This window comes from Artemia sp. Qi Xiang Cuo, chromosome 6 (genome assembly GCF_049724085.1).
Source record: "Artemia sp. Qi Xiang Cuo chromosome 6, ASM4972408v1, whole genome shotgun sequence".
Taxonomy (NCBI): Eukaryota; Metazoa; Arthropoda; class Branchiopoda; order Anostraca; family Artemiidae; genus Artemia; species Artemia sp. Qi Xiang Cuo.
In genome coordinates this window covers 16,436,916-16,460,858 of record NC_142799.1, presented here as the reverse complement: position 1 = coordinate 16,460,858, position 23,943 = coordinate 16,436,916, and the positions used below count along the sequence as shown (strand labels likewise).

The window sequence follows — 23,943 nt, the reverse complement described above, 5'->3', positions numbered from 1 at the left end:
TACATTTTAAATGTTAGGTTTGTCAAAAAAGCTGAACTATAAAATGCAAATTTGTTTTGAAATGCAGCCCTGGGTTAGATTTCCAGTTTGATTTAATGTCAGAAAAAGCAATCAAGTATGTTGTGTTTTCTGCAGAATTGCTGAAAATGGAGCTGTGGAGACTGATAGATTCCAGAAAATGTTTGTTTGCAGACTTAAAAATTAGTTTTAATGGCTCGTTAAAGGCATTTTGGGTCTTATCACTGTAAAATATTATTAATATTGCACTTACAAATACATATATATATATATATATATATATATATATATATATATATATATATATATATATATATATATATATATATATATATATATATATATATATCTTAGCTTTTAATAATACTAGCTTTTGAAAGTGAAGCTATCCAATTTATCGATTTTCTCCTTACCTGAAATCAACTTACTACCTTCATTTATTCCTAGTCTCTGTGACTTAGTCTCCTTAATATAAATTCTCAAAACCTTAAAAAATTGAATTTGATAACATTTTTAGCTAGAACACTCATTTGCATTATCTTTGTATAGTTTCCATTATATTGTGTAATTAATTTGTATAATTTCTATAAATGTATAATAATTTGTATAAATAACTTGCATAATAATTTGTATAATTTCCATTATATAGGTCCAGGAGAGCTTTACTTACCCGATTGATTCTATGATATGTATTGCCATAGGACTTGTCGTGTTCCTTAGCACACAGTCCAGCAAAACAGGCTGTATATATGAAAGAACATATACATAGAACAAAGTATAGGATACCATAGTGAACGTTAATTTGAATTCTGGTGTCCAATTTTTTTTCTCTCTTTTTAGATGGGGCATGCCACCAGCCACAGTGAATGCTTTCTACACACTGAACAAGAATAAAATAGTATTTCTTGTAGACTTTCTTTAGAAGCCATTTCTTGACGTAGAATTGATTAGTTTGAACGGCAGAGCAGAATTAGAATAATGTCAATTAAATTCTTGTGTTCTATTTTTTGCTTTCTTTTTTTATGGAGAATGCCACAAATAATGCAAAATATCAGTTGAATTCTTATGTTTAATTTTTGCTGTCGTTTTAGATGGGGTATGCCACCTGCTACAGTGAATGCTTACTACACGCCAAACAAGAATCAAATAGTGTTCCCTGCAGGCATTCTCCAGAAGCCATTTTTTGACGTAACTGCGCCACCATCTTTAAATTTTGGAGGAATGGGGGTAGTCGTAGGCCATGAATTAACCCATGCTTTTGATGACCAAGGACGAGAGTTTGATAAAAACGGTGATATGAAACCCTGGTGGAACAACGAGACAATTACTAAGTTTCAGCAAAGGGCAGATTGCATTGCAGATCAATATTCAAGTTATTCAGTAAATGACGAGATGGTTAGTGGAAAGCAAACAATAGGTAATATCAAACATGCCTATTTGGATATCACCAACGGCATAAACTAAAATTTTGTTTCTATTCAAAGTGGTCAAGCTCAAAACTAAAATAGAAACAAAATAAATTATATAACAATAGATAACTCAGGAACAGAAAACATAAATGAAATAATGAATATAGAAAAGCTAGATTGTATAACCAGTCGGTCTTCAATCCACTCCATTAACGACAAGATTTTCTTGGTAAACAATCAATAGGTAGGTCTCATGGCTGACAATTCTGGATTTCAACTATAGCAAAATAAAACATTAGCAATATAAAATAAAACAAGGGGGGTAGTTGACCCCCTTCAATAATGTAGAGATAAAAATTATTATATATTCCATGCCCTTTGATATCCAGATATGGACCCCTCTTGCAGCCCCCTAATAAAATGCTGGAGATTCACCTCTGGTCAATACCACAACAATATTTTCAGAGTAAAAAAAACAACAAATCAAACAGTTCGTGGTAACGAACTGTAAGTAAGGAGCGACCCGGCTCAATGGTAACCGAAACTCTAAAAATAGGAATTTCGGTACCAATAGATACATCAAAATAATCAGATTTTAATTCTGATTTCAAATATATAAGTTTCCTCAAGTTTAATCCTACCCATCAAAAGTTACGCGCCTGAGAAAATTTGGCTGATTTTTGAAAAAAGGGGAAAAGACCCCCTAAAAGTTATAGAACTTTAATGGAATTCACACCATCATATTCAGCGTATCAGAGAACCCTACTGTAGAGGTTTCAAGCTTCTATCTACAAAAATGTGGAATTTTGCCTTTTTTGCCAGAAGAAAGATCACGGGTGCGTGTTTATTTGGTTTTTTTTTCCCAGGGGTAATCGTATTGACCCACTGGTCCTAGAATATCGTAAGAGGGCTCATTGGAACGGAAATTAAAAGTTCTAGAGCCCTTTTTAAGTGACCAAAAAATAGAGCGCAACTAGGCCCCCTCCCACGCTCATTTTTTTCTCAAAGTCACCCAATTAAAATTTTGAGATAGCCATTTTGTTCAGCATAGTCGAAAATCTAATAAATATGTCTTTTACGATGACTGAATCCCCCACAGCTCCCAGGGGAAGGGCTGCAAGTTATGAACTTTGCCCATTGCTTACATATTGCATTGGTTATTGGGAAGTTTACAGACATTTTCAGGAAGAATTTTTTTCTGGTGGAGGGGGGGGGGGCTGGAGGAGGGGGTTACTCTGGAGAATCTTTCCGTGGAGGATGTTTCTTGGGGGTAGGGGAATTTCTATGAAGGGGGCACCGGATTTCCAAGCATTATTTAAAAAACGATCAGAAATTAAATTAAAAAAAACAAGTTTTTTCAACTGAAAGTAAGAAGCAACATTAGAACTTAAAACGAACAGAAATTATTGCGTATATGAGGAGGTCCTCCCCCAAGTCAAAACCTCGCTCTTTACGCTATAGTTTGTTTTTAGTGCTTTCAAAAGAGCTATCTATTCTAATTAAACGGCCTTTGTGATTCAGGGGTGTGTGAATTAAAAAAATTTTTAACTTTTAACGTAAAGAGCGTGGTATTGACTAAGGGGAGAACCCCATCATATACTTAATAAAATATACGTAATAAAAAAAAACAATAAAAAAAAAAACAAGCGATGCGGCTCAATAGTTATCGAAACTTTTAAAAACGGAACTTTGATGTAAATAAATGTATAAAAAGAATGGACTTATAATGCTGATTCTAAATATATGAATTTTATTAAGTTTAGTATTACTCATCAAAGGCTACGAGCCTGAGAAAATTTACCTGATTTTTTAAAGAGGGGGAAACATCCCCTACAAGTGAAAACATTTTAATGAAAATCACACCGTCAGATTCGGCGTATCAGAAAATCCTATAACATAGGTTTTAAGCTCATATCTGCAAAAATCTGCAACTTTATATTTTTTGCCAGAAGAAAAATATACGAATATAGAAGTTCGTTACGCAAGTTAATTTGTAAATTACGTCAGAACCAAATTTAGAGACAGCCATTTAGCAAAAGAAAAATAAAATTTGTATGCAAATTTTGTTTACTTATTCAATGACGGTGAGCCAAAATAAAAGCTGCATTAACTAAAAAACGATCAGAAATTAAATAAAAAAAAATAGTTTTTAAACTGAAAGTAAGGAGCGACATTAGAACTTAAAACGAACAGAAATTATTTCGTATATGAAAGGGACTGTGCCCCCCTCCACGCCTCGCTCTTTACGCTAAAGTTTGACTCTTTATCACAGCTCTGTTTTTTAAAACAATAAAAACTGTAGCGTAAAGAGCGAGGCATTGAGGAGGGAACAGTCCCTTTCATATACGGAATAATTTCTGTTCGTTTTAAGTTTTAATGTCGCTCCTTACTTTCAGTTTAAAAAACTTGTTTTTTTATTTAATAAACAATAAAGGACCGGCCATTTCAAACTCAAGTTCAATCATTTATAGTTGTATATCTACATATAAATAGTTAATTAGGCCTATGGAGTATCAAGTTTCAGAAACTAGGCTAAAACTAAAAAAAAGTACTCAACGAAGAAATGGATGAGACTTTGATGAGGAGACAAATGTGTAGCCTATAATTTTCACTTTAAAGGTTTCTATGCTGCATATCTGGAATCGAAATCATATCTGATTTATTTAACTCTTTTTCTTATCAAATGCTGATAGTAACCAAAGCATATTGGCTGTACGAAAAATTTGGTTCAATACCGCTCTCTAGGGTTGTAATGAAAAAAAGGTTAAGGTGACTAAGGCACGTTGTGCGGATGAAGGATGACAGATTGCCGAAGATTGTTCTTTTCGGCCAACCGTCTAGGGCAAACGTATACCAGTCGTCCTGGTATGATGTAGGAGGACGTCATAAAGAAAGATTTAAAGGAAATGGGAACTCCGTTGGAGGGTGTAAAAAGGGAGGCTTTGAATAGATTGGGAAAGAGGAGGAGCGTGCGTAGCTGTGTTGGCCTCAGGTGGCTTGGTGCTGCGGTGAGTTGTCAATAGTAGTAGTAGTAGTAGCAAATAAGAAGGGTAAATCAAAAAAGAAAATTGTCACTACATCCTTTTTCAGTTTTTTTGTCTTCTCTGTATATACAATTAAAAAAAAAAATAATTGCACCTAATACATTAGACATGCAGACCCGAAATACTTTACCAAAAAACCCCCCCACTCCTAATGTACAAATATATAGCCTAAATTTGATTCTGAAGTATTATATTTTTATCATACTTAGGTATATTTCATCCGGACTGAGCGTCAGAAAAATATATTAGAAGAATATTAGATAGGGTGTAGATCATACAAGTATCGAAGATGGGATAAAAAAAAGATATGGGTAACTTATTAAATTGGACGCTGGTGCTAGTGTTCAAGAAAGTCATCAGCGTCATCTAGGTTTTTGTAATTTTTTTTTTTGTCATCTTAATGCTAATCATCTATTCTATTCACGCTCAACTTTCGGAGCTGATCCTACGATTGTTAGTAACGCCACTGCTTGGATTGCAAAGATAGCACACCCGGTTTGTCTGAGTGTTAACAAAGAAATGTATTCCTAATTTTCCTATTCCTATGGTTAGACTTCGAAATCTAGATTCAATCTTTCGTTCTCCTGTTCAACTCTAGAGAAAAAAAAAATGTTTATTTGGTACAAGCAATATAGATTCTAGGTAGATTAAATTAGATAGAGGGGCTATAATATGTAGAATAAAATATAACCACTAGACTGTGCTGAATATTATGTTTTCTTTCACTAGATGCACAACAATCCTGGTAGACAGCATTGAATGAAAATGAAAGAATTTACACGCAAAATTGAAAAATCCTTAGATTTAAAGGAGGTAAGGTAACTATGGACCCCCGTCACTCCACTCCTTCAATACGTCAGCATCTACATTAATCAAATTAAATACGAAAACATTTCATATTTCGTAAATAGATGATTAACAAATATGGAATTTACCGTTTCCGACCAGAGTGCCTTTTTGAGTATTTTTTTTCTGGGAAGGTCATAACGGTAGGGATGCTGAAAGCTTTAAAATTCTTACACCATGTTTTTAAACTCGGAAAAGAAATGTAATACTAATAAATTTTACTGCTATATCTAATATGGTTAATTTAGTCAACATAGTCTTTCAATTTTTTTGTAATTTTTCCCTCTCTCCCAGCCCAGCTTCCGAAATAATTCTTTTCAACATAATTCTTCTTTCATCACAAAAAATATATAATTGGCTATTGAACGTGTGAGTGTGTGACATTTTTAAAAGGTCTTGTGCATGTGTGTGTGTGTGTGCTTGCGTATGTGCGTGTGTGTGGTATGTGTTTTTTTGCTCCCCAGTCTAACCCTGCTAAGTAACTAAAAATACGAATCCTCCCTTCCACGATCAGTTTATTACGAAAAGAAGAAGCAGTGATTTCAGAGCCAGAATCTAAAGGTCCTTGTCCATCGTGTATACTCCCATCAACATGCAACAATGAAAACAGACGGCTTGTACATGAACAAGTAAACTACCCAAAGAAAAAGGTGGAATATCGAGGAACTATTGACAAAACGCCTAAGCGACTAAACGACTAAACGACTAAGCTTGACAAAACGAAAAAAAAAACTCTTAAAGAAGAGATAAACGAGGATAATAACAGCCAGTGAAAAATAGAACAGAACAATGCAAATATTTCGGTCGAGACTTCCGCTTAAGTGCAGAATAAAATAATAAAAAATATAGATAAAAGTCCATAGGACAATTAAAAAAACAACAACAAAATTAAAAGAATATCCTTTCCAAACAGCGATGAAAGAGTAATCGAATAAAAAATACAATAGTGAATGGCAGTTCATACTTTCATTTTAAGCGAAGCTCTTTTAACAGCTAATCCCTTAAGATAATCCTGATATTTGATAATACCAGGTATTATCATGGTATTATCAGAGATCCTATTAGGTTGTGAAATGTGATTTTTCCGACAGGTATATAATCAATAGGAATTAATAGGTTCATTATAAGTGGGGCTTAAATAAGTTTTTCAGTATATATCTGCTCCCATTTCCCGTCTACTATATCCTTACTCAACAATTTAGAATAACTTGATTTCTTTTTTTCCGAAATATATAAGCAAAATAAGACAAAAAGTTAACCCAATGTTTTTTTTCCTTTTTAAATTCTGACAGAATCAATCAGAAAATATCTACTTCCATTTCGAATTTACTACATCTTTATTCAACAAACTAGAATAACTTGATTTCTTTTTTCCGAATTGTATAACCAAAATAATACAATAAGTGAACCCCAAATTTTTTTTTCCTTTTTAAATTCTGGCAGACTCAAGCAGAAAAATATCTACTTCCATTTCCGTCTACTACATCTTTATTCAACAAACTAGAATAACTTGATTTCTTTTTTCCGAAAAATATTAACAGGGTAAAACAAAAAGGGAACCCAGTATTTATAAATTGATTTCTTTTTTACGAAATATATAAACAAAATAAGACAAAAAGTGAACCCAATATTTTTTTTCCTTGTTGAATTTTGGCAGAATCAAGCAGAAAAATATCTAATCCATTTCCCATTTGCTACATACTTATTCAACAAACTAGAATAGCTTGATTTTTTTCCGAAATATATAAACAAAATATAACAAAAAGCGAACCCAATATTTTTTTTTCTTTTTAAATTCTGGCAAAATCAAGCATAAAAATATCTACTTCCATTTCCCATCTACTACATTTTTATTCAACAAACTAGAATAGCTTGATTTCTTTTTTACGAAATATATAAACAAAATGAGACAAAAAGTGAACCCAATATTTTTTTTCCTTTTTAATTTTGGAGTCCTCGAAAAAAAAATCAGCTCAAAATCACTTAAAGTACAGCAGCCAAGCACGATATTCTAGCATACGGAAAATAGCATTGGGCACAAATTATGATAATTAGCCTTACCCTACTATAAACTGGTCTATAATTGTCTTTTTAAGTACTTTAACATTTATCTGAAAAGGTGATTTGTTCTACTGAACTTTCCAAGATTTTTCCGAGCTAATGTATGCTGGTTTTAATGCAGACTAGAGTTTGACTTAAATATATACATATATATATATATATATATATATATATATATATATATATATATATATATATATATATATATATATATATATATATATATATATATATATATATATATATATATATATATATATATATATATATATATATATATATATATATATATATATATATATATATATATATATATATATATATATATATATATATATATATATATATATTTTAACCAAAAAAAAACTTGATTAATTAAGACTTATAGAAAATATTTAGCTATCATCCTATAGCCTTGTAAAGTGATTACATCAGTTAGTCAATATTATTTGAAATTTTTCACTTTAATAATGAAGTTGCAAGACGCTATGCTGTTGGTGGCGTTAAAATTTTCAATACCTATTTTCTTATGTCAAATCTCTCAGGCCACAACACTTGTAAGTTCCTCAATCATTTTGAAGAAATGACAATATGAGATGGGGTGAAAGATGAAACATACTGTTAAAAGTGAGCCTATTTCTTATTACTGATAACTTTTTTACTGATAACTGATACTGATACTGATTAATGATAACTTTTTTAGGGGAGAATATTGCTGACAATGGTGGTCTTAAAGCGGCATTTCATGCATACCAGAGATGGGTGAAAAGGATGGACATAAAGGAGAGAAAACTACCTGGGTTGAACTTCACTGCTCCGCAGTTATTTTTTCTATCTTTTGCACAAGTAAGGCCCAAAGAGAAACAGAGAGTTTACTTTTAAAAATATTGTGACTAAAAGAATTCTTTCTATTATTACTGGCTTATAACAAAACAGTTCATGGTAACGAACTTTAAGTAAGGAGCGACGTGGCTCAATAGTAATCGAAACTCTAAAAAACAGAATTTTGATACCGATAGATATATAAAAAAAAATCAGCTTATAATGCTGATTCTAAATATGTAAGTTTCATTAAGTTTAGTGTTACGCATCAAAGGCTACGAGCCTGAGAAAATTTACCTGATTTTCCAAAAAGGGGGGAAGTACCCCCTAAAAGTAAAACAGTCTTAATGAAAATTACACCATAGATTAAGCGTATCAGAGAACCTCATTTCAGAGGGTTCAACCTTCTATCTACAAAATTGTGGAATTTTCTTTTTTTGCCAGAAGAATGATCATGGATGCTTGTTTATTTTTTTCTCAGGGCTGATCGTATCAACCAAGTGGCCCTAGAATATCAGGAGAGGGCTCATTCGAATGTAAATTAAAAGTTCTAGTGCCCTTTTAAGTGACCAAGAAGACTTGAGGGCAACTAAGCCCCATACGCCACCCATGTTTTTTCCAAAATTCGCCCGATCAAAATGGTGAGATAGTTATTTTGTTTATCATAGTTAAAAGGCCCAATAACTATGTCCTTGGATATAACATGACACGCCACAGCCCCAGGGAAGAGGTCTTTATCATAGGCAGCGCAATCGCACTGCCTAAGTAAAGAAAGATGTTGCCACAATGTATTATTTATTTGTTTTTTTTTCATACCAGGGCACTTCCTATCAAAGGAGTTGTTGTAGAAACTTCAAAAAGTTCTCATCCGATCGGAAATTGGTGTGGCTAGTGCCCCGCCAAGGGGGGGGAGGGATTGGGGGGCCAATATCCCCCCCTCCCCCATGCCCATCATTCCCCCAATCACATCCAGTCAAAATTTTGAGATAGCCATTTTGTTCAGCGTAGTTGATTTCCAGATAGAAAATATATTTTTGAGGAGTACACTCCCCCACAACCCTTAGGGCAAGGGTTTTAAGTTATGCCCTGGGGGCATGTAAGAACGATTTTGGCACAATGTATTATTATTTTTTTTTTCTTTAGAACAGGGCACTTCGTATCAAAAAAATTGTTGTAGGAACTTCGAAAAGGGCTCATTCAATTGGAAATTGGAGTGGCGTGTACTCTTTTTAATAGTCGAAAGTGATTTGAAGGCAACTAACACCCCTTACACGCCCACCATTTCCCGAAACACATCCAAACAAAATTTTTAGATAGCCATTTTGTTCAGCGTAGTTGATTTCCAGATAGAAATTATGTTTTTGAGGAGGATACTCCCCCACAGCCCCAGGCAAAAGGTCTTTACATTATTAAATAAGCCCGTCGTTTACGCATAGTATTTGTTATTGGTATGGATATGTATGGATACACTAAGTATGGATAGTGTATCCATGCATAAGTATGGATACACTTTCGGGTGGGGGAACGAATATTCCGCGGGGGGGCTTTCCATGGGCTAATTTTCCATGGAGAGGAACTTTCAGGAGGGGAAATTTACCCTGGAAAGTTTGCCAGAATTCCTATACAAAATCTTTTTTATATGTCTTGCTTCCTCTTTTCCGTCTCATTTTTACACATGGAGTTGTGTATCTGTCCAGGGTAAATTTTCACTAGGATTGAATTATATAGAGGGTATTGCCTTGGGGAGATGGGTTTATCCGTGGAGATGGGGCCAGATATCCTGGGATTATTTAAAAAAAGATCAGAAATTAAAGAAATTAACAAAACAAGTTTTTTCAAATGAAAGTAAGGAGCAATATTAAAACTTAAAACGAACAGAAACTATAATGTATATGAAGGGAGTTGCCCCCTTCTCATCATCTCACTCTTTACGCTAACGTTAGAACTTTGTCCCAATTCTTTAAGACTTTGCTTAAAAAGAAGGTAAAGAATTTTTTGTTAGGGGGGTGGGGGTGAGGAGCCAGAATTCAGAGATTGAAGATTTATGTTATTATTTATGTATATTTATGTATACTATTATGTATATTTATGTATGCATACTATATTTATGTAGTATGTGTGAAAATGAAGTTTAAACTTTACTTAGAAATTTCAGTTATTTATTAAGTATGTTGAAATAGTTTGTGGTAACCGCCAAGTGCCAGTGCATTTATGTCTTCCCATGGGCGGTTACCTATGGATCATGTTTAACTAGGTTCTTTTTGTAATAAATTAATCTAATCTAAAAAAAAAATACTCACAAAACACAAGAGTCGTTTAATTAGGAAACTAAGATACATTTTTAAAAGAACTAAAAAACGTTTGCGTAATGATCGAGGGGGCAGCCCCCTTCATATAGGTAATAATTTTTTGGCATTTTACTTTTTAATGTTGCTCTTTACTTTCAGTTGAACAAAAGTTTTTTTTTTAATCTCAGACAAAAGAAACAGCCAGGATTTGATATAAGATAGAAACATCGGACAAAGAATGAAGTTATTCGACCTGCCGTTTTAACAAATGCTCAAAAAATAGTGTGATTGGCGTATAAAATACATCACAAAGATAAAAGCAGTGGCATTTAAAATAGAAACGTAAAAAACAATATCTTTTTTTCTATTTAAATATCTCTTGGACCATACTGCCTACATTCATAATTAAAACAAAGATATTACGGGTATAATGTAACGACGGGTATAATGATAAGACGGGTATAATGTAAAACTTCATTAAAAGTACAAAATATTTGATTAAGACAGGCAACTTAAAAAAAAATTTATGCAAACGCTAATAAAAACCTGAAATTTGGCTTAACTTAAAAGGAATAAAATAAAAGGTAAATAACTAGGTGAAACAAATTAACACAAACGCATTAAAGAAACAAAAAATCGAAAGTAACTTACCTATGATAAACTATTTGTCTTCCATTAAGTCTTTTGTACGGCCAAGATAGGAAAACTACAAATCCCCTTTGCCTTGATAATCTTATGTCTTATTTCTATAATCTAATGTCTTTTAAAAATTTACTGTCTTAATTCACTTCTTATTCTTTTTCAAGGTTTTCTTAGCCATTCTTTGAACTTAACTTTTCACATGGAACAATGCTAAGAATTACAAGGGACAGAATTTTACCATAAATGTGCGCTCCTCTTTGCAGATGTTAACTACCCCACCCCCCACTCTTTACAGTGAAACTTTGCACACTTACGCAAGCATACTCTCTGCCAAAATTGTTCAATAATGAACTTAATCACTTAGGCTTGTACACTTTAAAAGGTGGTTTTTCCTCAAAGTGGAATTCAAATAACTTTTTAGTTCACACTTTTCCAGAAGAAAATAGACTAATAAAATGCTAGTTATTATCAGCCTGTATCATTTTTGTATTTGATTAAGCTTTTCATAAAGTGTATGCTAGGTTCTAGCCTAAAGAGCAGGATTAAAAAGGAAAAACCCTTCCCCCGTACGCCTAGAATCATTTCTATTTGTTTTAGTTTTAACATCAGTGTTCACTTTCCGTCAATATAATATCTAAGTCTAATTTTATACGTATTCAATATACACTGCGCAGATGGTCATTTCATTTTGTGAGTTTTTTCTTGATCATTTAGTCCAGTTTGACCTAAAACTGTGCTCATAATGCTGGGAGGCTATGGTTTATTAGGGTGCCATCTTTTTTAGCAACTTTGACTACAAAATGTACATTTGTCCGTGTCTTGTCTCTTTCTTATTAGTGTTAGGTTGATACCAGTAAAGCCATTTCAAAGATTTCCACAAGAAGGAGAGGTCTTAAATGACAGTATTTAATTCTCAGGCTATAAGTTTCTAATTCTGTATTGGAATTAGAAATTAGAATTGGAATTAGCTTTGGTATTTCTAGCCAAACCTAGCTCTTGAAGATGCTCCCAGCCCTTCCCCTTCTTTGTAGGTAATACGAGTGAAAAGAACCGTCATTTTTTTTCTTAGAGCTACCAACCTTTAACATCCATATATAATCCTTATATCAAATGCGCTCCTTCTAAAGAACAAATATTAAAAATTAATACCCATTTTCTAGGATTTTACAGAATTTTGTAAAAATTTGACTTCAAAAATGGGCCTTTTGAACTTTGAGGCATCCCCCTTCCACCCCAAAGAAAGATCGAGTACCTCCCCATGTAATTTTATACAATTATACAACACTGTATATAGGTGAATGAAGTTTCAAGCAAAATCACTCTTTTAAAAGAAGCGATTCAGTTTGTATTTACCATATATATCTTTAACAAAGAAAGTAACATCAAATGAAAGTAGATTTTAAGGAGCTGGGAGGCTTTAAATATGGCTGTTTGACAGATTTGAATACACTTTCTGTATTAGAAGTTTCACTTGAAAGCAGGGGCGTCGTTTGGGGGTGGCAAGGGGGGAGGGCAGTGTGGAGAAATGTGGAGAAAAAATTATTATACATTCCATTCCCTTTGAATATCCAGATATAGACCCCTCTCCCCCCCCCCATAAAAATCCTGGAGATTCACCCCTGCTTGAAAGTAGTTAGGCCGTGCTATAATCAAAATTGTTCTTTTTTGCACAGAATCTTTAAAATTTTGTGAATGACTTTTGGTATCATTTCTTTTGTTGCTTGGTAACGACGTAAGAAACTTTAATCTTCTTTTGAATGAGCTCCTACTCGATATTCTATGACAAAATACAATCACCTCTGTGAGGTGCAAGCCAGTATCCATGCCGAATAAAGATGGTTACGCTTGTTGAGAACATTTTTTTTTTCACCCTAGTCTTTGATAGTTTTCCTTATAGTTTATGTCACTGCCGAATAATGAAATTTTATTATTTAATATTTAATAAAATTATTATTTAATGAATTATTATTTATTTAATATTTAATAAATATTTTTAATAAATATTTTTATTATGTAAATTGAATATTTTTGATAAATAATTTATTATATTAAATAAATATTTTTAATGATATTTATTAAATATTTAATAGATATTTTTAATGAATTATTTGATAAATATTATTTATTATTAAATAAATTATTAATTAATTTATAATATTATTTATTGAAGTTTCATTAAGAGTAATGTGAAATTTCAAATTAAGTTTTTACAGGTATGGTGCTCTTCTAGCACAAAACAAGCAAGTCATCTACAAATATTAGAAGATCCACACTCCCCGTCTCAGATTCGAGTTCGAGGTTCTCTCTCAAATTTTCCAGAATTTTCGAAAATCTTCAACTGTAAGAAAGGCTCAACAATGAACCCAGCAGAAAAGTGTGAAGTTTGGTAGAGCAAAAACATTTCGTCGTGTTTTCTTCCTTATACCAGTAAAAAAAAAAAAAAAAAAAAAAAAAAAAAAAAATGGCCGTTTGGTTGCAAGTGAAAACACAAAGCCAAAGGATCCAAACATATACTTTTATATCCAAGAAGCGTAAGAGCCTCTTTACACTCTTCCTTTATATTTATGGAAAGTAAAAGGGTAAAAAGAAGGTATGTAACTCACTTAGAGCTTGGTAGAGTAACTAAGCTGTATGCTATTTTCTATATCGTACTCACTTAGAGTATGTTATATATATATATATATATATATATATATATATATATATATATATATATATATATATATATATATATATATATATATATATATATATATATATATATATATATATATATATATATATATATATATATATATATATATATATATATATATATATATATTATATATATATAAAGTATTATGGTATTTGAAAGTCACTGCAAAAGATGATGGAGTCACAAAGCTGCAAAGCATTTTTCTTTTTTATGTACTTTGTTAAAACGTACAGGTGTGTGGCTTATCGTGAAATATTTTCATAAATCTATTTATACTAAAAAGTTCTCTACAATGGCAAAGCAGGTCAAATTCCAAATTATTTAAAATATATTACTGCATGAATTTATGAGACACTCACATAGATTGATTTATAGAAAGAAAAACATAGGAATATTTACAGAATCATTGTGGAGTTTGTAGATTTGAAGATCAGGTGGAGTTCAAATACTTTGCGAAAATATATAGATGTTTGAGATTTGAGACGTTGTCATGTAATGATTTATAAAAAAAAATATATAAGAATATTTCCGAGATCAAAGTGAAGTTCAAAAAAGTTGCAAGGCTGTACGTATTTTTTTTTTTCGTGTTAACTCTTTAGAAATTTGTAGCCTTTAGTTTTTATTTGAAGTTTACAAAACAACTACTAAACACTGTAAAATAGCTATAATCGATTTTTCTATCCTTGGAATCATTACAAATAATTATTTAGTTTGTTCACGGATATGGAATTTTTAACTCTTAGAATTTTGCTACAAGGGATCTGTGGAAATGGATTAGTTTCAAGGCAGAAAGTTCAGAAAAAAAAACAACCATCAAACCGAAGAAAAGGCTTGGAACAACAATTTGAGCTTCAACTCGAGCTTAAAACACAAAACGGAACCCTAGAATACATAGGTCACACTCTATGAATGTTTTTAATGAAAAAGTTTTCAAGTTTTTAGTTAGGTCATATCCAATGAATAAAAACATACATGTTTTTATTCATTCAAATTCAGTTTCAAGTTTTCATTTACACATTCAATTTTCAAGTCAACATTCACACATTCAGTTTTCAAGTTTTTTAATGAAGAAGCTTTCAAGTACTATTTTTGTGTTCCATAACAGCGAAGATAAAATTAATCTCCCATGTTATAGACTTATGCTTGCTACTTAATGTTGTCTGATTCTTTTTAGAGCTATCACTTTTTGTGTGGACTAGCCTAAGAGAGCATTTTCTTCTTATACTTTTGATCTGCTTCGCAATTATTATCTTGACAATTATCGTTAAATTAGGCCAACTTCTCATAAAATTGTTTATTGTAACACGCTTAACTTTATACCTACGTAAAATCACCTAATATGCTCACATATATAAATCACCTAATATGAATGGCAACTGTTTAACTATGTGAAATCACCAAAGTACCTTCTGCTTATCTTTCAAGTATCTTCTACTTTCTGTTTGAAACCATCCCAGTGAAGACCCTTATCATGAATATATTTTTAAGAATTTGGATCTCTTTGCTTATGTATTGTCATATATATTATATTTTTGTATACTTGTATGTTTTTTATTTGTGTAAACAACCTACTTATTTAATAAATTGTTAAATGTTTTTGCCAAGGCTTTACTACATCAACAACGGCTATTCCAAACTTATCTCTATCCTTATCCTACAACAATATACCAACCTACTGTTATATTGCCCTAGTATTTAATTGGTCAGATTAACTTGGGGATAAATACCATTCCCTAGATTCCTTCCGTGAATATATTTTTATGTGGGATTTCCTGTAAACCCAACATATTTTTCCTTCATTTATCGTCAACCTTGCTGGCCATGCAGAGTCAAAAGCAAAAACGAACTTGGTACTGTCATATTTTTCGGAAAAAAATTAAAGAAGACGACTGAAAAAGTAACATGGGCTTAAAAACGACTGGTAACGACTTTCACCTGGCACTCCTGGGTTTATCAGGTATTAAGATTGCTGATATTCCCTGACGCAGGAGTAGAAGCACCTGATGAGTACTGAAGCCACAAACCAACACTAACAGTTTATAATGGTAAAATATGAAATATATTAGTAATGAACGGAGTAAGCGGCTTCTTATTGACACCACGAGTGGATAAGGAAGGACAGATAAGGCACTTGCAAATTTTTTATGACCTTCAAAACTATTTCCAACTTTTTGGCCTCTTGTAAGAAATTTACAATGCAAATTTGAACCCTCCTTCCTCCATATTAAGGACCTTTTTTATGACCTTCAAAACTATTTTCAACTTTCTTGCCTCATGTAAGAAATTTATAATGCAAATTTGAACCCTCCTTCCTCCATACTAAGGACCTTTCTTATGACATCCAAAACTATTTCCAACTTTCTGGCCTTATGTAAGAAATTTATAATGCGAATTTGAACCCTCCTTTCTCCATATTAAGATGTAAGTGTCCTCAATCATTGTTGCCTCATCTGTTTGCAAATAGAAGCGGAAATCTTAACCTGGAATAACATATAAATGTAGAGGTAAGCTGTAAGGCAATTCATCCATACTAGTCCCGCTACACCAATCTAGTGAAGTTAGTTAAACCAAACTCAACTGACAAAGTAAAAAATTATGATTTTCATTGCACAATAAGAAAACAATAAAATTTAAAGAGTTTCCATAATTGCTATTGAAAACAAAAATCTTTTCAAGAAGATCGTAGCAACAAATAGTAAGTAAGGAATAGCGCATACTTAAAATAATCAACACTTCACTTTTGCGAAGTCTTATAACAGTCGTAGCAGCAGTAGTAGAATGCACACTAGTTGAGAGAGCAAGGTAGATCTACACTGAGATAATAGGCACTTCGTCTCCAAGGCTGAGGACACGAAATTATTGCCAAGGCAATAATCTCGGCGGGTGCTACGTCGTGTTGCCTCCGAAAGACTTAAATGGGATTCAGAGAAATTACATCTTTTTACACGCAATTCGCACTTTCATTTTAATTTTGGGTTAAATTTGTTTGGTCTTTGTCTAAATAAAAGCATATGTATATAGTCTTAGCGATATAACTCATATATTTTTATTTAAATTTATGAAATAATCTAGTGGATTTCATGGCTTACCTTTAGAGAGATTCACACCCACAGATGAAAATTATTTCAGTTTCTCCTCCGATTACTCCCTAAAATATATGATTTCAAGTTTAAATTTTTTCAGGCAGTTTTTTTTGTATTTTGGAACTAAAGCGTCGAATCACCCTTTTTTCTACATTTTGTTTCTCTTGTCGCAATTGTATATAAATTTCAAACAAATCTAAAAATTTGGTATTTACGCGTTCCAAATTCATCTATCTCACCCCTTTTCAGTCCAAACAACCCCTCTCCATTTTATTACAAAAGTTAAGCGAGAACAAGACAAGATATATTCTAGAAAACACAAAAAAATACGACAAAGGGATCCATGGCCAGTAAATGAAAACGAAGAAAAAACAAAAACAAATATTTCTCCCGTATCTAACAAGGCTTCTTGAACGTAGAGAAAAAAATAAATAAACTAAAACTAAAAGATATACATAAAACTAAAATAGACTCACCTAAAAATATAATATACAATTGCTTAACATTTACAGTTTGCAGTTACCTTCGTCAAACCACCTCAAACAAGTGACTGGATTAAATCAACTGTTTTTCTGTCATGGCTGGCCAGTTCGTCTTTAGATCTTTATTAAATAAAAAAACAAGTTTTTTTTAACTGAAAGTAAGGAACGACGTTTTTTATTGTTTAAAAAAAAGTTGTGAGAAATTCAAACTTCAGCGTAAAGAGCGAGGCGTTGAGGAGGGGACAGCCCCTTTCATATACGGAATAATTTCTGTTCGTTTTAAGTTTTAATGTCGTTCCTTACTTTCAGTTAAAAAAACTTGTTTTTTTATTTAATTTTTGAAAGTTTTTGAATTAATGCAGGTTTTGATATTGGCTCAACGTCCATGAATAATTAAAACAAAATTTGAATATTAATTTTAATTTTATTTGGTTAAATGACTTTCTCGAAACTTGTTTAATTTTATTTACGAACGTTTTTATTAGTAATAAATATACGTAACTTACGAATTAACTTGCATAACGAACTTCTATATTCATATATTTTCAATACGTATATTAGAGGGTTCGTCCCCTATTCAATACCTTGCTCTTTAAATTAAAGTTCGAATTTTGTTCCAATTCTTTAAAAATGACCCCTTAATCACAAATGCCGTTAATTAGAATAAATAGCTCTTATGAAAGTACTAAAAAATATTTGGCTTAAAGAGCAAGGTATTGATTAGGGGGGAACCCAATCATATACGTAATGTTTTCTGTTGTTTAAGTTTTGATGTTGCTTCTTACTTTCAGTTGAAGAACTTGTTTTTTTTATATAATTTCTGATCTTTTTTTAAACAATGCTTGGAAATCCGGCGCCCCCTTCATAGCAATATCCCTTCCCCCAAGAAAACTTCCTTCATGAAAAGATCCTCCCACATAACCCTTGACCCCCCCCCCCCACTACCAGAAAAAATCCCCCCTGAAAACTTCTGTATACTTCCCAATAACCAATCATTTATGTTAACATTGGGTAAAGGTCATAACTTTCAGCCCTCCCCCTGGGGACTTTGGGGGATTTAGTCATCCTAAAAGACATACTTATCATATTTTAGAACATGCTAAACAAAATGGCTATCTCAAAATTTTGATCGGGTGACTTTGGAAAAAATGAGCGTGAGAGGGGGCCTAGTTGCCCTCCATTTGTTTTGGTCACTTAAGCAGGGGACCCAAAATTTTAATTTCAGTTCCAAGGAGCCCTCTCACGATATTTTAGGACCAGTGGGTCGATACGATCACCCCTGGGAAAAAAACAACAAACAAAAAAACAAATAAACACGCATCCGTGATCTTTCTTCTGGAAAAAATACAAAATTCCACATTTTTGTAGATAGGAGCTTGAAAACTCTGCAGTAGGGTTCTCTGATACGATGAATATGATGGTGTGATTTTCATTAAAGTTCTATAGCTTTTAGGGGGTATTTCTCCCTTTTTTCGAAAATCAGCCAAATTTTCTCAGGCGCGTAACTTTTGATGGGTAAGACTAAACTTGATGAAATCAGCATTAAAATCTAATTCTTTTGATGCATCTATTGGTATCAAAATTCCGTTTTCTAGAGTTTCGGTTACCATTGAGCCAGGTCGCTCCTTACTTACAGTTCGTTACCACGAACTGTTTGATAGATACATTTTATCTAGCATACATCAACCCAATAACTGACACAAATACGAACTATCTAAAGACAAATGATTAGGACTACGTAAGCACAATAAACAGGGTAAAAACCTGAAATTACGATTTAAATAGCTAAAAGATTTGATTCTTCATATTGAAATGTATGATTTTAATTTTACATTTATTTGGAGTAAGCGGGCAACGCTATATCATTATTTTATTTATATCACGTTAAAAAAAAAAAAATGGGCAGAGCCCAGAAAAAGACAGAGTAAAAATAAAGAAAAAAAGAAACAGCAGAAAAAAAAACATGCATTGACGGCTACGGACAAGGCAGTGAAGGGACGAACAAAAATGACCAAAGATGGGAAGACTTCTGGCATTCAGCAGAGAAATCACGAATACGCATTTCAATAACCCCAGCCGGGTTTACCAATTGATACTCTCTTTGCAGAAAGACGATGAACTTGTGTTCTCTTACCACAATTAAGAAAAAACCAAACAAGAGCAAGGGCAAGTAGGTGAGGTACTGTTAGGCTATTCTATAACTGAGAACGGTGAACTCTTTTCAGATACGGAACGTTTTAAGTCAGGGATACATACACAGCTCAGATCTTAGTAGCATAATTTTTCAATGCCAGGTTTATAGTTTCTTTCAGATTTGATCTAATAGGCATACCCAGGTAAGTAAGGCTGCTAGCACGTCAGAGACTGACAGAATTATTGAATTTCTATTCCCTTTATAGTTGAATGGTAGAATCATTATTTTATCAGCATTAAAGCTCAAACCAATATGCTCATACCCTTCTTGGGGAAGCTCAAAATCAAAGAGCATCCTTGGAAAGCGCAGGAAACGTTCAGTAAGTCATTCGCAGACGTAACTAACGAGAGATCAACTTCTTTGAAGATTAATATACAGCTCAACTTATGTTAAGAACCTGTAACACAATTATTAAACAAAACTGGAGAAGTCAAAGCTCCTTGGCGTATACCTTTCAGGATCGGAAAATAGTTTACTATCATCGTTAATTCTAGCATTCAGATTTCTATACATGTACCTTAAGCAATTAATTACCGCAGCATCGGCACCTTTCAAATATACCTCTTGAAGTGCTTTCCCTCTACTTCAAGCTTAGGCTATTTAGATTCGAAAACGCCTCTCTCCCATAACAATTTAATTACATTTTTTAGATCGCTACGGAATTAAAATTTCAAAGACTAAACCTTTGTATTTCAGATTGAAATTAAACCTGTGATTTTCCACTTTGTACCTCGCATTTCCAAAACATTCTGATGTTTGCGTGCGTTCTAATCCGTCACCTCCACCAGCTACTTGATACACTGGGGTAAAAGCTTTCCCTGTCATGTTTGGCAAAAACAGGATATAATTGACATACTTCATGCGAAATAGCGGAAGCTTTTTTATATCATGAATCTATTAGTTTCGGATGTTTCAAACAGTTCGTGGTAACGAACTGTAATTAAGGAGCGACCCGGCTCAATAGTAACAGAAACTCTAAAAAAAGAAATTTTGATACAAATAGCTGCATCAAAAGAATCAGAATTCTATGCTAATTTCAAATATATAAGTTTCATCAAGTTTAGTCTTACTATCAAAAGTTAGGTGCCTCAAAAAATTTGCCTTATCTTCGAAAAAAGGGGGAAACACCCACTAAAAGTCATAAAACCTTAATCAAAATCACACTATGAGATTGAGCGTATCATAAAACCCTACTGTAGAGGTTTGAAGCTCCTATCAGCAAAAATTTGGAATTTGGGTGTTTTTGCCAGAAGAAAGATCACGGATGCGTGTTTATCTGTTTTTTTTTTTTTTTTTTTTTTTTTCCAGGAGTGATCGTAGCAACCCAGTGGTCCTAGAATATTGCGGGAGGGCACATTTGAATGGAAATTAAAAGTTCTAGTGCCCTTTTTAAGTGACCGAAAAAATGGAAGGCAACTAGGCCCCCTCTTACGCTCATTTTTTTCCAAAGTCACCCGATCAAAATTTTGAGATAGCCATTTTGTTCAGCATGGTCGAATAAATATAAAACTATGTCTTTGAAGATGACTTAATCCCCCACAATCCCCGGGGGAAGGGCTACAAGTTATGAACTTTGCCCAATATTTTTGCAATTACCAGTTTTTTTTGCTTTTTGCGCGATTAAATTTCTTTTCATAATGTAGTCTATTCAAAGATATTTTATATCTGTATGCACTCAGCACGCGGCAGGCTTCTATATATGGATGCTCCTTACGCAATTGAATTTCTTTTCATAATCCAGTCTATTCAAAGATATTTGATATCTGCGTGCACTCGGCACGCAATATATCGATTCTTTATATGGATTCTAATTGTCATGTGTCTTCTAACCGCTGACAATTTGTTGTCTTTTCATGCTGTAGTCAGTTCAAAGATATTTGATTATTAAAGCCAATTTCTAACAACGATTTCTAATAAGCTTCAAACTTTTGGCTTTATTTTTTAAGGTTTTTGAATTGTTGTAATCTCTTATCAAAATATATACAAATATTTTTGCAATTACCAGTTTTTCCCTCTTTACACAATGAATTTTTTTTTCATACTGCAGTATATTCAAAGGTATTTGATTATTACAGCAAGTCCAATTTCTAACCACGATTTGTGCTAGGCTTGAAACTTTTGGTTTTATATTTTAAGGTTTTTGAATTGTTGCAATCCCATCTTAAACTGTATACAAATATTTTTGAAATTGGCAGTTGTTTCGCTCTTTACGCAAATATATATCTTTTCATGCTAAAGTCTATCCAAATATTTTTGATTATAACAGGAAGTCAGATTTTTAACAACGATTTCTTCTAAGCTTCAAACTTTTGGTTTTATTTTTTAAGGTTTTCGAGTTTTTGTAATCTCTTGTTTAAATATACCCAAAAAACTTCTGCAATTACCCATTTTTTGCTCTTTCTGCAATTCAATGTCTTGTCATACTTAAGTCTATTCAAAGACATTTGATTATTATAGCAAGTCATATTTCTTACAACAATTTTTCAAAGGTCACAGGTTCAGTTCCTGCCGAAGGCAATTTTTATACTTTCGTCTTTTTAAAGTCTAAACAAAACTTCTATTAATAACTACTACATGAGATCCTCTTGACTGACACATTTTATGATGAACTATGTCGATCCTTTATGTAAATTAGTATTGAGACGAGTCGCTCCTACTATACAGTTCTTTACCACAAACTTTTCAATTTTTTCAATAATCAAATATCTTTGAAAAGACTGCAGTATGAAAAGACATCAAAAATGCAGTATTTTTGTTTCTATTTTTAAATGTTTTGTTTTTTGATTAAAAAGGCAATAGAAATTTTAATTTCCGTTTAAAAGAGCCCTCTCGCGACAATCTAGGACCAGTGGGTCGGTACGATCACCCCTGGTAACAAAAAAGGCCAATAAACACGCATCCAGAATCTTTCATCTGGCTAAAAAATACCAAATTCCACATTCAACTTCTACAATAAGGTTCTCTGATACGCTGAATTAGATGGTGTGACTTTTATTAAGATTCTATGACTTTTATGGGGTGCTTTCCCCTTTTTTTCAAAAATAGGGCAAATTTTCCAAGGATCGTAACTTTTGATGGGTAAAAGTAAAGTTGGTGGAACTTATATATTTAAAAACAGCATAAAAATCCAATTCTTTCGCTGTATTCATTTGTATCAACATTCCATTTTCTAGAGTTCGGTTACTATTGAGACGCGCCGCTCTTACTATACAGTTCGTTACCACGAACTGTTTGATTATTATTTCAGTTACTATGGGCTACAGTTCGTTCCTTAATATAAATTCCTTTAAATTCCGTCGTGGTGCAAATGGCTAGCACGATCGGTCTTTAACCGAAAAGTTGGTGGTTCAAGACCACCCGGGGTCGATTTCTTTTGTTTGATATTCAGCTATCAAAATGGATATTCATTTAAAATAAACCTAATTGACAAACACCATTTATGATGAGCTATATCGGTCCTTTATGTAATACAAACACATATACTAATAACCCTAACAGGCTCGTTTTCGCCATAATTGAAAAACATTGCTTTTCCTTCGCTGTTGATAGGTATGCTTGTATGTATATTTTTATTGCTGCTACATAAACTGCAATTGCTCCTTCCAAAATTAATATAAGAATTTTCTAAGAAGTACGCCTCCGTATATTCACTGTGTTGTCGAAAATTTTCCATTGCATATATAAACTGTTCCGCAGTTGCCAGTCCATACCTTGGAAGCTTTTCATTAAACTGACAACATTTCTTTTGGATATTACTATGAAGGTTTGCCAAAGCATTTCTAGCCGACTTTTCAACAGCATCCGCTCTTTCGAAGAGAATTTTAATCTGTAATTTTGAATACTTTTTGTGATCCCGATAAAACATGCGTAAAATGTTTCTCAATTTACGAAGATCAGCCTGCATTTTTGCCATCTTCTTGTATTTCTGAATGTAATTTTTCCCTTTGTCCATATGCGTTCTTCGGTACAACCTCGCAGAGAATTTAATTTTTTCATTATAGCTTTTGTCACCCCAGTATCTACCCATTATTCTGGTAGCAACTTTTTTCTTATATATTTTTCGGTAATCTTCATCATTGTGATAACGCTCCTTGATCTTTTGTCTAGCCAGCTCAATTCTTGCTTCTCTGTAATCCCTTTCATTATCACACCGTTCCTTGCTCTTTTGTCTAGCCTGCTCAATTGTTGCTTCTCTATAAAGTTTATCATTTTGATAACGCTCCTTGATCTTTTGTTTGGCTGTCTCAATTTTTACTTCTCGATACACCTGGACGGTTGAATACCTTTGCTTTTGGTTTTTCTTATATTTGATGCGGTAATCTTCATCATTGTGATAACTCTCCTTGAACTTTTGTT

The 23,943-nt window shown here is 32.7% G+C and overlaps 1 protein-coding gene across 1 annotated transcript in view; it reads left to right on the top strand.

Annotated features, from left to right (window-relative positions):
* Nep3 (M13 family metallopeptidase neprilysin 3) overlaps positions 1-13,592 on the top strand; it is a 189,635-nt gene extending 176,043 nt beyond the window's left edge. The window contains exons 12-14 of the mRNA XM_089090512.1: positions 1,110-1,435; positions 8,082-8,224; positions 13,344-13,592. Of these exons, the coding sequence (XP_088946638.1) occupies positions 1,110-1,435; positions 8,082-8,224; positions 13,344-13,520 (646 nt within the window). The 3' untranslated portion in view covers positions 13,521-13,592. The remainder of the gene's footprint in view (positions 1-1,109; positions 1,436-8,081; positions 8,225-13,343) is intronic.
* Positions 13,593-23,943: the final 10,351 nt, after the last annotated feature.